The sequence below is a fragment of the Aulonocara sp. 'chitande type north' Nkhata Bay genome, linkage group LG14 (genome assembly GCF_057382095.1).
Source record: "Aulonocara sp. 'chitande type north' Nkhata Bay isolate Kocher_YH1m ecotype deep benthic linkage group LG14, A_spYH_male_GT1.1, whole genome shotgun sequence".
NCBI lineage: Eukaryota > Metazoa > Chordata > Actinopteri > Cichliformes > Cichlidae > Aulonocara > Aulonocara sp. 'chitande type north' Nkhata Bay.
In genome coordinates this window covers 36957699-36973533 of record NC_141357.1, presented here as the reverse complement: position 1 = coordinate 36973533, position 15835 = coordinate 36957699, and the positions used below count along the sequence as shown (strand labels likewise).

Sequence of the window (15835 nt, the reverse complement as noted above, 5' to 3'; positions counted from 1 at the left end):
TTTTTTTTTTTTTTTTTTTAAACCTCTTATCCCACATTCACCCATCTGTGACCCTCATTTAGCTTCTCACTGTAATGGTAAAGTTACTTTACTTTTTAATTAAGGGTGTTTTTTTTTTTATTTATTTTTTGTTTGCTTTTTTTAAATCCGGGGATAGATGGATAAAGTGGCACCATCTGAAGCTCTGAGTTGGTTTTGTTTCAGCCTCTTGTGGGCAAAATCAGATAAAAGATTGTCTGTCTTCTGTTTTTTAGCAACATTTTTCCATCTTTTCCCACATTTTTATTGCCTCTTTATTCCTCCTCCCATTCTTGATCTTTGCCTGCACCCCCCTCCTCTCCATTTCCTCTGCCCTCCCCTCCTAACCTCCTCTCCTTAATCCTCCCTTTCCTTTGTTTCTGTTAGCTGCTATATTAAGGCCCCTCCAGAGAGTCTGTGTGTCTGACTGAACGCAAGCGATGGTGCTTGTTGAAAACAGTTGGCGTTGAGCTGTTGACTCACATAATGGCATATCTGAGGGGGCATTAGGCCGGCCAAGAAGCGCACGGCAATTACATGTTTGTCGTCTCCCTCTGGGAGGTGTGTGTGCGCCGTGGTGAAAGATTGTCCTTACATTACTGACTACCTGTCAGCACACGAGGGAGGCTGCCTCAGTCTGTGTGTGTTTGTGTGTGTGCACACATGTTAATGATCACCTGTCCAGATTTGAGAGGATAATGAGACCGGAGGAACCTCTGCAGCAGGGCTCCGCTCCGTCGTCCTTCTGTTCTTGCTCTGCTTCGTTGTCACGATTAGCAGAAGTCCGATGACCGCGCGTATTTACGAGCATCTCGGCCGGCTTTCCTTCTGCCTGTAGAAGCGTTACACCTGGCTTTGGCACTGCATCCCACTTGATCTTTATCGTTTGTTGTTTCACAGTCGGAGATGCTGCCAGTTGTCTGAATGTTTCTATCAGCCTCAGGAAAGTGTTGATCTGCAAACAGCTGTTCACTCGTTTAGCTTCAGGCTGGTTCCTCCTTCTCACTTGTCTTAGTCCTCAAACTAGGAACACTCCCAGGTTCCTCCGACCGTGGCTCCTGTGGGACGGCACAGTTTCCCACTCTGACTGTAGCACGGCTGTCCTGATGTTCTTAAATGAAGGCTTTGTTGTTTTTGGTCCGTATGTGTTGACAGAATAAACATGTACATTCAGATTGTTTACTCATTGAGTTCACACACAAAGCAAACTGTCACACGGACAAAGTGGAGGAAGTGTGTGCAGCAGTAGCAGCACTGCTGTGTCACACGCCACAGCCCTTTTTTAATTGGTGTGCATCTAAGAATAGGAGGCCTTGTGTCAGGCCAGGCCAGACTAGTTACTGAGCTTTATTCACAGGGCCAGGCCAGCATGGTTTTGGCCCAGCAGAGTCTGGTACAGCCGGTCCAGACTTCTATGGGGCCGTCCAAGTTCCTTGAGGTCGTACCTCCTGCCAGCAGGTCCACGTATAACCCCTTTAAAGTGGACCTATTCTGCTCGTTTCTCTTTATTTTTATTCTTGGACTCTGCTGGAGTACTTTGCATGATTCGCAGTTAAAAAATAAGCGCCGTTTGTCTCACACTGGGCCTTTGTGCAGCCCCTCGGTTCAGCCGCCGCCTGAGATGAGCTGAACGGTTTGGAAGAAAAACATCTAGAGCAGCCTGAAGCCGGCGCTTGTGGCTCAGGAGGATACTCGTACATACCCCCACCCCCATTACTTAAATCTTTGCTCCATATTTCAGATCTGCAGTTGCTGCAGTTTATACATGACTCAGAAAATAAGGAAGAGCATCTTTACCTTAACTATCATTGCAAACCGGATGCAACAGCATGCAATATTTTAGCAATTCTCACGCTGACACAGCTGATCGCTGTACTGCTGAGTCACTTTCTCATCTCTCCAAGTCGTGCTGGCTTTTTTTCATTTCCTCTTTTCAGGGTTTTAATGAACAGAGCTGTTGATGCAAAAATGAGCAATGAGCAGTTACATTTAGTTACCATTTTGGCCTCCATCCATACTAAAACGAGAATTATTCTAATAATAAAAATAATTATTATTATTATTTATTTGACTTTTAGGTTGCAAACGCAGGCTTAGAAGTCCAAACCCTCCCCGGGCTTTAGCAGGTTTTAAATTCAGCCCCTTTTTAATTTAAAAAGTTGATTTGTATTGTATTAAATCAGTGAGTTAAATAATAGTGATTTTTGATTTTGGGCATAGATTTGTGCAGGAGAAACGGTGCAGCAGGTGAACGCCGCTGCTACAAAAGGTGTAAAACTATCTGTGAAGTCACGGAAAGCAAAGAACCATCTGTTGATGTTTGAGCCTCACACTTCAACGCATGCTTGGCTCTAGACGTAACAGTCGTGTTATCGGATGGTTAACTGCACATCAGCTCAGCGTTTCTGCCACCAAACAGCTCTGTTTCCTCCTCTGAGCTCACCTCACTGCATGTCCGAGCCTGCCCGGCTGGAAGCCTGTTTTACTCGCTGACTGCTGCCGGTACAGGAGGAGGGTGTGAGAAAATCTAACTGACATGGAGTGTGTGTGGTTTCACCACCTCTGCATAGGCTCTCCGTGTATATTTATAAACTGTGTGTGTGTTTCGAGAGGAGGGGTCTTAATCATGAGAGTGTGAGATGTGAAATACATGAATCATGAGACCCCAGCAGGTACGAGACTGATGGAGAGTGTGTGTGTGTGTGTGTGTGTGTGTGTGTGTGTGTGTGTGGTTGCTTTAATAGTGAGCTCATCAGTTTTGGGAAGAAAAAGGGTGTGTGATATAGAGAACACACACACACACACACACACACACACACACACACACACACACACACACACACACACACACACACACACACACTGCTGTGTGTGTGGTATGTAGTCAGAAAGTTGCACGTTCATTAGAAGAAGGGTGTGGAGATAATTGCTGTGTGTGTGTGTGCACGCTTGAAGTTGAGTTGAAGTCGGCAGCAAAACTGGAATTTTTGTGTGTGTAGGTGATGCAGATGGATATTGAATTCTGGTCTCTTAAAAACATTCCTGTCCAAGGAGTGGTGCATGTAAACGAGGGTGATGGACAGCATCGCTGTGCACAGCTTGCATGCTTTCACTTGTCTCACATGCATGAATTTCTGCTTTGTCCTCTGACCCTGTAGCCTCGCACATGAGAGACTGTTGAGGGTTACACTGATGACTCGGCTGCACGCACACACACACCAAAATCAGACACTGGAGTTGTTGGTTCAGGAAAAATAGAGTGGCGACTCAGTGGGGTCGATGAATCCCTACAGCTGATGACAGTATTTGTCTGCAATGTCCCATCAGTTTTAGTTAAATGAATAAAGAAGTTACCGTTCATTAAAGATGGTGTGGTAGAAGGATAAACGACTGATGGTAACACTCACTAACGGATATTTTTGTTTCTGGGCTAAAATGCGGAATAAATGGGACGAAGAAAAATCTATATTGTTACATAGTTTCATAGTTCTGTTACTCTGGTAACATGTAAAGGTGAGAGTGGCAGTAAGCCAACACATACTGCTAAAGTTATGTAATAGATGGTAGAGGATAAGAGCCCTCATGCCTTTAAAAGTAAACCGTCTTACCACGGAGATCCAGCATTACTCATCTCAGACCTGCATGGCGGTCAGCTGGTTATCCGTGTCCTCGGCTCAGGTCAGAAATCCTCTGATCTGATCTGCTGTGTGTGGCAACACAGACAGGTTTAACAGGCTTCGCTGGCACTCTGTTACCTTTAAATTTAGCCAGTCCTTCAAGTACACTACACCCAGCTCCGCTGGCATGAAAGACGCCCAACTGTGGGGATAAAAGACGCAAATGTGCAAGCCGCTTTTGACATTTTGCATTTTAAACGCTCATTTAAATGTCATCCAAGAGTTAGACGATACATGTCTGGTTAGGTTCAGTGGACTTTCATCAGCCTGCTGGTGAATGGACGGCAAAGCTCTTGTAGCTGCTTTTTCTTGCATAGTGTCCTCTCAGCGTGGTTCACATCGGCCTGTAAGATCCTCTCAGCAGCTCCACTCCTTGCTGTCAGTGAATGGCCTCGCTCAGCCAGAGGCAGGCTTTGTGTGTCCACTATAAAAAAACAAAACAAGACCTGAACTATGACAGACACGCAACAGCCTGATGGACCAGCCTGGAGGGCTGTTTTAAATTCAGATAAAGCAGGCTGAAGAGTCCTTCAATGCTTTGTTGAGGTCTGACCTTTGACCCTGGAGGAAGGCCACGAATGCTACTTTGCCAGTAGAGTGATTGCTGTCACAAGAATGATGACATCAGCAAAATAGACTTTACTGTCAATGGAGCTCTTTTATTTTTTTTAGTGTGCATATAGAGGAGAAGACCATCACTGCCTTTCAGTTTGCTTCAACACAGACGCCATTTTTCTCCACCTGCCCAGGTGCATCTCACACATGCTAACCAATGAAAAACGAGAATCAAACGTCCCGGGTTACCGTTTCTCAACTCACTAGAGATGGAAGTCATTTGTAACAGGAAACCAAAGCCGATTAAAACAAATGAAACATCAGCGTGCCCAGATGTGTTTGAGAAACTCATTAGACAGTCATGAACTTTAGAAACGTCTGAACTGTTTGTACAGCTCTTATTTTTTTATTATTTTCAACTTCTTTCAGAAAACTGTTTCAGGTTTTGAACTCAGTTTAGGCTCAGATTCGGGTTTCGTTAAGGCACTGAGAATAGAGAACACATTCACGTAAAACGTCCTCACAGAATCAGCCATTCAGACGTGTGTGTGTGTGTGTGTGTGTGTGTGTGTGTGTGTGTGTGTGTGTGTGTGTGTGTGTGGTGTTTTTAATTAGTTCTTATTTTAAATTTAGAACTGAGAAAGATCATATAGTGTCTTTTATGGGCTTCCTGGTTTCTTTTTAGTACAAGCTCAGTTCGGTATTGCATTCTTGTTCCTTTTCACTGCTGTTATAGGTGCTGTTTGTCCGCAGTGAGAACATAGAGCAGTTATTTCAGTACAAACGCGTCTCAGACCATCACACGACACATGCACAGCAGCTCGATTTCTGTTATTTCTAAAGTCTTTTAGTTTTGGTTTAAAAGTGTATTTTTTTCTCTACACTTGGATTTGGTTTAGTTTCAGTCAACTATACAGTAACTTTACAGAGTGGAGCAGAGAGAACAGCTCGTAGCCTGAATGTGGCCTCTAACACGGCACTGCACTTACTCGGGTGCCCAGAAGTACATTTGTTAAGTTTAAGGTGGACTGAATAATACGTTTGTAGAAATGGTTGAAAATGGAGACTCTCCATTTTTTTTCTTTTACTTTGCAAAGCACAGGTGTGCGCTTGTAGATGTTGTGTGCACCACTTGGACTCTGTAAGGAATGCCAGACATCAGCCCTGTATGAATGATGGGAAATGGGCTTTGCAAGGCGCATTGTGTAAAGTATTTTCAAACTGTGAAACGTTGAGTGAGCGCGAGGTGAAATACGCTCTCAAAAGCTGGACTGTGTTGCAGAGAAAGATTAGAAAATGAGTAAACTGTTGATATGTTTGGATGACGACAGTTTGCCGGCTTCGTGGCTCCGGTGCGGCGTCTTGGTGACAGCTGACAGCCGCGTCCAGTGATGAATGCATCTTCGCTCTGATTGTCTGCTCTGTGTTAAACCGAGCTGTAACTTCCTGTCGTTGCAGTGCCACTTCCTCCTGCATTGTGTTAGCGAGGGCATTGTCTTTTGTCACTCTTCCCCCTCCTGCCCACCAACCTTGTTTGTATGTCCGTTTGTTTATGTGAAATGTATCTCCTCCTCCTCCTCCTTCCTCTCTGTCCTCGGCCTCATTCTGTGTAATTGTGTGTGTCGGGTGGAGGGGGTTGGTATCGGGCGGTCTGGGGGAGGGTCAGGGAGAGGCAGAGGGAGCGGGCTGAGGGAGTGTACGGGGGGCTGAAGGGTGCCATTATCCAAGAGGCTCAATGGGTGCTTTGTGCCAGTATCCACAGTGGGATAGCGGGTAAAGGGGCAGGGCGGCGAGCAGCACCCTGTCATAATGTTTATGAACACACAGCTCAGGAGACGTGGAGTAAAGGAAGTGTGGGTGGGTGAAGTGGGCTGATAGACTTTAAATACAAACTGTTAACTCTGGTGGAGGCTCATTAAATATGACCACAGATTGAAAATTGATATCACCATTTGTTGACGTAATCCTTGTGAGCTGATGTTTAAACCCTCTTTGTACGAGGGGCAGCCAATCAGAAGAAAGCTGGCTCGTCAGAGGGGAGGAGCTTAACAGCTCATTTCAGGAAGAGTGCAAGATGGTCTGAGACAAATCAGAATGAGTTTGTGCTGTGAATCATGCAAAGCTACTGTAGACACAAGGCTGAAAACAGACATACTGGAAATGAGCACAAGTCCCTTTTTAAAGCTGGGAAGTTATCAAAGTTGTCTGTTGTGTGTCTGTTGTGTGTCCCGTCTGAGTCTCAGTTTACATTCTGGATTTTGTGCTGCCTTCCAAGTGTGCTGATGCACATACTTGGATTAGACTGCTTCATGCTTAGATGTTTAGGTTATTTAGTTTTTAAACAAACATGTGCACCAGTTATTTCTCTGAGCTTTGGGACATTTTCAGCATATTACAAAAATAAACTTCCCAATTTTTCTCATTTAACGAGCACTTGCCATTTTAATGATCTTGCACATAGATACAAACACTGCTAGACTGATGGGTGCTCACACTAAACATGGCCTGTCTTGGCTCTTGCTTGGTAAAGGGGGATAACATGTAGGTCATGTGGGCACACAACTCTGACTGTGAGCATAGAAGCTCCACCCACTTTAAAAAACCTGCTGTTTGCATGTGTCAGCCAATCAGAAGAAGGTATGAGTCAGTATGAGTTAAGTGAGGCCTGTTCTGGAGATGGGTCCACTTTAAGCTAGATTCAGTTATTTTTATTGTTAAACTTTATTCAACACTAACATACAGGTTGTTGCTGTGCTTCCTTTTGTTTTACCTTATGTCTTTATTGTCAAACCCTTCCTGCTGGAAGGTCTTCCCTGTCACCATCACTTCTCCTACTGGACAGTTCCTCGTAAAGCTACACCTACATTTCATCTCCAGAGCTTTCGTGTTGCTTAAAACTGCCTCTTTAATCTCCCAAGTACATAAATTACAGTTTTTCTGTTTTGAACAATAACAAAAAATACTGACCTCAATCTCTGCTTGCACCATTGGTGAAAGTGTGCATGCTCGACCTCCATGTATTTTAGTCTCTTGGCATTTTTACGCACTTTCCCCAACTTGCATAATGAGTCATGTAACAGATGAATGCGTCCAAGTGTGTTAGACAGTCTGATGTTGTGCTGCAATTGAGATGTTTGGAGAGTGATGTGACAAAATTTTGTTTAAAAAAAGTGCTGCAGGATCTGCAGTCGCGCGCCTACCTCTGTGTTTTTAAAGAATGACGGCTAACCAGAAAAACCAATACACGGTTTCCAAGCAGCGGTGGATGTACATGATTTGCTGATTTACTCAGATGTCCGTCTGATTACAAGTAAAAATAATAAAGTAGATCGTTGGCATTGTGTGCTGACCTTTTAATGACAGCAGCGTCAGACACTGAGAGCCAAGATGGGGCTGGGTTGGTTAGTTTTCTGTCTTTTTAGCTTAAACGACTTTGTAGGGTAACTATGCATGAAGTGTTTTGCTACTGAAATGCCAACTCCACATCTTCGTGTGTGACATGTAGTTAAACTTTCACGTCGTGTTTCTCCCTGCACTTCCTGTCTTATCAAAGTGTCTCCCTGACCTCCCTTCCTGCCCATTGAATTTCATTTTCTTTCATTCACTATTCAAAGTGGTTTATTATTATAAAAGCTACACAAATATTTTGACCCGGGCTGCAAATAACCCCAATTGTCTTTTTTTTTTCTCCCTCCTTTGCTCTCGCGCAGACGTTCACGGCGTGGTGCAACTCCCACCTGCGGAAGGCCGGCACGCAGATCGAAAACATCGAGGAGGACTTCAGGGATGGGCTCAAACTCATGCTGCTGCTCGAGGTCATCTCCGGTGAGTCACCGTCCGACCTCAGAGAGCCGGAGTCGTCAGAAAATTAGGGCGGGTGTACAAGTTTTTAATTAAACGTCTGCAATAATGAAGTGTTTCTGGAGTGAGTCACACAGAAGCCGCAGAAAAACTTGTGGGTCTCAATGAGAGGGAAAAATATTTTCAGATGTTGACGATGCACAGCATCTCCGGGGTGTCGTCGCCCAGTTTCCGACATCAGTATTAATCGCAGGCATTTAAAGACACAGCAGTGGGTTTGGGTTTGTAGCAGTGGAGCTGTTTGTGTTAGCGCTGCTGTCATTCACTAATGACGTTTGGGCTCAGATGTGGCTTCCTTTTCAAACTCACTCCAGTTTCAAGTGAAGCCGGCGTCGCTGCTGTAACTTAAACCTCCCTGAATGTTGCCCGTGGAAACATGCTCAACCTCAGCTAAGTGGCTCTTTTCTCTGTTCCTGTGTGTTTGCAGGCGAACGGTTACCCAAACCTGAAAGAGGCAAGATGAGGGTCCACAAGATCAACAATGTAAACAAAGCCCTGGACTTCATCGCCAGCAAGGGAGTCAAGCTGGTGTCTATTGGAGCAGAGGGTGAGCCTTCATTCACGTCACTGCCGGCACGAGTGTGAAGTTAAAACTCTCACTAACTGCAGATCTAATCGGAGCGGTTCGCTTAAATGTTTGAAAGCGTGGCTGAAAGTGAACATTCGTGGTGATTTTATACTTAGTGGTGAGCTTCGGCTCATTAATGGTCCTTAAATGGAAGCCACTAATTGCAGCTGTAATGTGAGTGAAAGCGATTCAAAGCAGGAAGACGTTAAAACTAATAAGGCCTTTTAATGTAGACGCAGATTTTCCTTTTTTCCTTATTTTCTATCAAAGCTGTGCTCACTGTGCTGTGGTATGCAACAGTGTCAGGGAGCTCCGGACAAACAGGGCTCAGACTATGAGGTGTAGGTACGGTTTGTTGGTACTCGCGCTCCAAAATTTCCCTCAATCCAAAGAGTTGAGTTGTATTTATTTAAAGACACTGTATTTTCTAAGGAGGGCCAGGAGGGCCAAAATGAATTAAATATGCCGTTAAATAATTTATTAAATGTTTTAAATGTAATGAACGAGCATTTAATTAATTATTTAATGGTGTATTTAAGTGTATTTAGTTAATTCATTTTGTCACTCCTGGCTCTCCATAATTTCCCTGATAAGACATTTAAGTCGTTCCGTAACAGGTGACGTGGTCAGCTGTGAACTTTCACATGCGATTGATTTGATGCGCAGTGACACTTTTACCAAGTCCTCGCAGAAGCAGGTCTTTCCACTCAGCAGCCATCTTGGTGACACCACCTGGCAGTTGTTTTGTCTGCTAAACTGGGGGAGGGGCTTGAAGGCTGGCTTCAGTGGTCATGTCTTTCCCCCCAAATGCTAATTCCACAAAGTGCTGAAAACATGCTTCAGTTCACAGCTGAAGTTGTGAGTGTCGGCACAATAACACTACAGGGTCACTTCACACACACTGCATTGTGTCAACTCCTTCTCATTTCCTACATGTCACCCTGATTCCTTTACACGCTTTTCTAATGAGACGTTTCATCGTTAAGCTTCTGCTGATAGAACCTCTGCTAAGAAACTCTGGTAAGATACATGTCTGTCAAACCGATCTTCATCCTGCTGACTGAGGGCGGCGCGCGTGTGTGTGTGTGTGTGTGTGTGTGTGTGTGTGTGTGTGTGTGTGTGTCGGTCGGCTGCAGGACGCTGACCTTTCTCCTACTATCAGAGCAACCATGACATTCCTGTAGCATGACGCTGGTGACCACTGAACACAAAGTATGGCGCGCACACTGCGCGCTGTAAACACACTCCGGCCTTCTGTGAAAGCAGCAGCCCGTTAAAGGTCGTCGGCTGGAAACTGAGAGGAAAATGCAAACGTAGCAGATGGAAGAGGGAAAAACCCTCTGTCAGGATGCTCAGTGCACACTTTCCCTGGTCAGATTCTTCAAATTGAAAAGTTGTTTCCCAGGGTTTTAAACTTGAAGCACGTCATTTTCTAGCTAGCTGCTGCTGCTACAAGATTAGCTGAAACTCTGAGTGCGCCTCGCGTCCCTGTTCACACCAGGATCGGACTGATCCTCCTCTGAACGGTTTCACCGCTGCTGTTTGTTTTGCACCTGAGCAGCCAAATGAATCACAACCAGCCAAGTGTGATTTACCTGAACCTGAAGTGCAGGTGTGAATACACCTTTATTGTAAGAAGGGAAAAGGCGGAGCCTCATCGCTTTAATTGTAATTTACTATTTAAATCTGCTGACAGCTGAAGGTGGATACGAAATTAACCACAAAGAATGTGAACCTACAATAAAAGCACAAATTCCAAGTTGAGTGTGTGTCTGTGAGAAAGCATGACAGGACTGATAAAACCTCTAAGAATGTCTGAGAACAAAGAGTGGAATCTGCTCATTAACGTAACCGTCATCGTTCACCGGCCAAACTCTGAAAACCGTATTGGAGAATGTTCCAGTTTCGATGCTGCCAGGATTTACATTTATTCACATTAACAATGAATTTATTTGTTAGATGAAGTTCTGATGTTAAATTATCCACACAATACTCACATAATCTGCCCTCCTCATCAATTTAATCCTCCCTGTTTAACCGACACGACACGTTAAACAGTCATTATGTGCCTTTGCCAGTAAAAAGTCATCTTTCCCCAGATTTCACTGATTTTTATGAAAGAAATCTTTGTTTGAGCATCACACTTTCCCTGGAATTAGCAGAGACTCAGCAGCCGTTACACATTAAGCGTAGTTGTGAGTGGGTGTGCTGGCATTATTAAATGGAACAGCAGATGTAGGATTGTAAAAACAGCAGTGATGGACAAGAACTACGGTTCTTGGGGTGTAACAGAGAAACACAGTGATTGATTAAGTTGTGTGTGTGTGTCTGTGTGTCATAGAAATCGTGGATGGAAACGCCAAGATGACCCTGGGAATGATCTGGACCATCATCCTCCGCTTCGCCATCCAGGACATCTCTGTAGAAGGTGCAGCTTCCTGTTATTCATATCCATGAAAACTGTCGCACCTCGCTCTCTTCTTTCTTCGTTTTTTTTATCCATCACTTAAATAAAAACCAAAAAAATCAAACTCTCTAAAGTTCAGCTCCCAGCCAGGTTTTTCAGGCCAGCTGACTGACAAAGACCTGCAGCAGGCTTTTATAGACCACTTGGAAAAGTTGCACTTTCTTGTGGCTGCAGCCAGAAATGCAGATAACTGACAACTGAGGCTACAAGTTACCTACAAATAAGTAGAGCACCGACATCTTGGGCAGCCTGAGTGCAGTAAACCTGCAGCAGTTTATATTTACCAGATAATTTCATCGTTTTAATTCTCAGAAAGGCACCAACATCCAAAATCAGGTTCCAGAGCTCTAATTTAGGGACTTCATTGGCAAGGCTGAGGCCTAGCCTAAGGTAGTGGCTCCTTTGTTGGCATTCACCTGTGACTCAGAGCTTTATTACACTAGAAACACTTTAAGAACGAGCAGTTTAAAAATTCACCCGCTGTGCATCTGTTTTTAGGGGGAGATTGAGCTAAAGAGCACAGAAGTGTTTTTGTAGCAGGCTGTAAAAATGTTATTTTCATGGCTGGACTCGAGCATCATGGGAGTCTGTGGGGATCGACTCTCTTTCAGAGCCGACCTAAAGTTAGAGGAACTGCAGATTCTGGCACTTCTGCACTGGCTTCATTTTTAAGCCCTGAAGGTTGCTGCAGTTACAGATGTACGGGCTTGATATGCATGTAGGAAGTGGAAACACACACACACACACACACACACACACACACACACACGATGAAATAAAGCCAAGATGAAACAGGTGTGCCTGAAACAAGACCGATCACGTTAAACTACATATTGCTAGCAGCACAGTTCTAACTCTGCCTGGTTATGTGCTGTTTACATGTTATCAGAGCAGGTTTAGAAGTAAATAGTTTAAATACTGATGAGTTAATTATTCGAGTTTAGTCCCACAGAGTCAACCCAACAGCCCAAATCTGTCCTGATGAACTTTCTGACAGTAAAACCAGCCGATGACTCATTTGTGCATTAACGTGTGCGTTAGCTTTGTGTTGATAAATGTGGAGGTGAGGTTCATTTCTCCTCTCTGAGCACAACTGACTCTGCAGGCTAATTAAAAGAGTCTGAGTTGAATTAGCTGCGGTGGGTGTGGGCTGCTAGAAGTCATTGGAGTAATTCTCCATATTAGCGGCGGATATTTTGTCAGTGTGTGTGGAGGAACCTAAAGCAAACACAAACATCCTCATATTTTCAATTCTGCTCATGAGCACCGTGGCCGTTTATATTTAGCACGCTGAAAACGGCCTCGGGTATTTCTTGGTCTGCTTGCACAAGGCTAATCGACTCAAACGGTCAAAGCAGCTGAATGAATGTGATGCAGAGACATTTCCCCCCGTGTGCTCCGACTGATCACGTCTCTTGTCTCCTCCTCTCCTCTCTCTGCAGAGACCTCTGCCAAAGAGGGTCTACTCTTGTGGTGCCAGAGGAAGACGGCTCCATACAAGAATGTCAATGTGCAGAACTTCCACATTAGGTAACGTACACACAGGGCTTTACGTTGGACTCGTTTTTAAAGGCTTCTATTGTCAGATGAAAGCAGTTCACACACAGTAATATTGTGTTGTAAAGACCAACAAAACCTTGAGAGAATCCAGTTGAGGAATCCTGCGGATACAGTGAAACTCTCCAGTGGCATTGATGAAATGTGTTTGTGGTTAAGTGTGGTATGTGAGCAGCTGTCCAGTGTTCTTTTTTTTTTTTTTTTTCCCTTTATATGAAAAATACTGATCTGAGAGTTTCTTAAACTCAGCATAAAAGTTGAGTTGGCGCACACACAGGCGCACGCAGATACTTCCCTGAACCTTTCTGGATTCAGCTCAGGTGTTCAACGCTTACATGAAACCTCAAATCTGCTGCTGTTGTGTAGAAAGGGCGCCCCCTGATGGAGAGAGTGCAACATGGCACAACTGTGCTGTAAATAGACAAATGTGATTATTTTCTCTCTGTTTCAATATGAAAAACTGTGAGAAGGAATTCAGAAGCAGCTGATGATGATGTATCACATGCAACACGTCCAGATATAATCAATCAAACCATCTTTCACCCAAATTCAGCTCGAAAAGAATGTTAATGAAGTTCATTTAGTTTCAGATCAGTTCATAAATTAAGTTCAGTGTCACAGTGGAGATGTGGATCTTGGTCCCGGCGGCAGATCGGGACAGTTTTTGTTCACAGCGCCGATAATGTCGACTTGTAATGCAGCAAATGTGTGAGCGTCACCTCCACCCTCACCCCGAACTCGTCTTTTCTCTCCAACAGCTGGAAGGACGGTCTTGCCTTCAACGCTCTGATCCACAGACACAGACCTGATCTCATCGACTACGACAGCCTCAGAAAGGTGAACAGCTTCACACTCCTCCACTCTCTTCAAATATTTCAGTTTTTGGGTCAAACATGGTGAATCGAAATGCTTTCATATCTGTTGTTAAGTTGTGTTACAAATGCCTGAAGCGACTCACTGGCTTGTTTGCCGTCTGTGATTTGCTGTTTAGGATGATCCTGTAACCAACCTGAACAACGCCTTTGAGGTGGCTGAGAAGCACCTGGACATCCCCAAGATGTTGGACGCAGAAGGTAATAAGTCGGCTGTTGATCTGTGCGTCTCTGCCGGATCTGTCACTGCGTGTGTTAAAACATCACGGGCTTGTTTACGTGCACAGAACAAAGTGACTGTTCATAACGTAAGATGTGGAAGTGGTGTGACAAAAGTGAACTATTATCCAGGTGTTCTTTTTTAAAACAGTGACACAGTTTGTCATTTCTGACCAGTCTGTAACATCAAATAGGAGTTTACGTGACTTTTCCTGGGAGTCCGTCTTTGCAGCACGTACATGTGACTGTAGCTCCACGCTGACCTGCACGGGGTTTGTCGCCGCGTTGTGTGCATGTAAATGTGCCCGATCTCCAAAGCGTGTTCGGGTTCTCGGTGACAGGACACGCGAGGCATCTTCAGGATCGACGTTGCTCCTCCTCCTGTGTTCATCTGTATGTGTGACCATGTTGAACATCCACGTTTCCTTCACAGGATCCATTCTTGTCATAACAAGCCACTTTTTCTTTTTGCTTCAAACTCTACAGAAAGAAATCCAAGTTGTGTATTAACTGTACCTGAGCTGTGTGTGTCTACGTGTGTGTGTGTGTGTGTGTCGTTGTATTTGTTGTTTGCATGTCAGGCTGTTGGCAGCTACAGCAGCTCGTTAAATGAGTTTGTGTGCGTCTTGTTGTAATTGTGTAATCACTTGTCCTGTGTCTTGCCTGTATGTGTGCGTCTTCATAACCATGGTCTCCCCCCGACTTGTAGACATTGTGAACACTGCTCGCCCAGATGAGAAAGCCATAATGACTTATGTGTCCAGTTTCTACCATGCCTTCTCTGGAGCACAGAAGGTACCCTCTGAGCCAACGTCAACCTTTAACCTCCTTTTACTAACAAGGTGCTGCTTCCTGTCCAGCATGGCCACGCTCTGTCTCGACAGCCAGGACGCTGGGTTTGTTGGGACGCTGGGTTTGTGGGGACACAAACACGCAAACGATTTCAACATTAGCATGCTGGTGAAAGCGGTAAATGTTTGCCGTACAGAAATGAGTTTGTGGACTAAAGCTGCATTTAGTTTTATTTTTAGCTAAAATCTGTCAGATGGAACTTTTCCCATGGATATTTTTACATTTTTGAACAGTTGTGGTTGAAAAAAAAACTAAAAATCAAAACAAAATGAACAGAAACCTCTGATTCAACATGTGGAAGTCCCCATCCTTTAAAATAAAGTCCTTCCAGGAAACAAAAGGACAAGGCCAGCAAACAAAATGCTGAAATATACGATCGACGTTTCTGTTTTCTCCCACCACTAAAAGCATCCAGGTCTGAGGCGCTCTCCTCAGGATAATCTCACTGCTTTCACTTCCTCTTAAAGGAGACCCTGTTAGCTTTTTAGCATGTATCACACTGAGGTTCATCAGGGTTCATTTTCTTCTGCCACTCTGACCATGATCCAAAAACTTTCTCCACAGATCCAGAGGGAACAGTTCCCTCAGCCAAATGAAACCCAAACTCAAAATGAGAATATTCAGTTATGCACCAGCTACGTTGCTTTAATCTGAGCTGTGTATTCACTGAGTTGAAGCATATTAGGATCTATGCAACATCTTCTCTTATACCAAATTTAAACACATTTAGCATCAGACTGCTTTTGGCAGTTTTTCACTGTTGGGAGGAAGTTAGACCGAACCTTTACATCCACAAAGCGTCTAAATGCAGAAGCACAACTTCATTCCTATTTGTTGTTCATTATAACTGTTTGCAGATTTTTTTTTTTTTCATGTACATGTAGGAAGAAAAGGTAGTTCCAGTTCATGTTGGCTGCTATTGTTAAGATTTGGCTTGGAAAAACTGTCACTTCCTAATATTCAGAGAACATGGCATGCAAAGAAGTGAACCCGCCCCGTTAAATGATGGAGTTCCTCCTTTTTAGAGCAGCTCTCGGGCTTTTTGGCCCATCTGGCACTGCAGGTTGTGACCTTATCGAACTGTTATTTGAAAAGCTTTAGATGCGTATCGCTTTCTGCTTTACCTTTAGCACGTCTGTACAATAGTACGGCAAAACTGGAGTACCATCCTGCAGAGTCGGGGCTGAAA

At 44.2% G+C, this 15835-nt stretch overlaps 1 protein-coding gene across 8 annotated transcripts in view; it reads left to right on the top strand.

The window, feature by feature from the left end:
* Nucleotides 1-15835, top strand: part of LOC147315181 (alpha-actinin-4-like) — a 54641-nt gene that overhangs the window by 26179 nt on the left and 12627 nt on the right. For 4 of the 8 annotated variants that reach the window (XM_086262449.1, XM_086262453.1, XM_086262445.1 and 1 more), the window contains exons 2-8: nucleotides 7961-8075; nucleotides 8539-8658; nucleotides 11021-11107; nucleotides 12589-12676; nucleotides 13462-13540; nucleotides 13695-13776; nucleotides 14504-14589. In XM_086262449.1, the coding sequence (XP_086118575.1) occupies nucleotides 7961-8075; nucleotides 8539-8658; nucleotides 11021-11107; nucleotides 12589-12676; nucleotides 13462-13540; nucleotides 13695-13776; nucleotides 14504-14589 (657 nt within the window). The remainder of the gene's footprint in view (nucleotides 1-7960; nucleotides 8076-8538; nucleotides 8659-11020; nucleotides 11108-12588; nucleotides 12677-13461; nucleotides 13541-13694; nucleotides 13777-14503; nucleotides 14590-15835) is intronic. The other 4 variants (XM_086262452.1, XM_086262454.1, XM_086262446.1 and 1 more) reach the window with 1 other exon arrangement.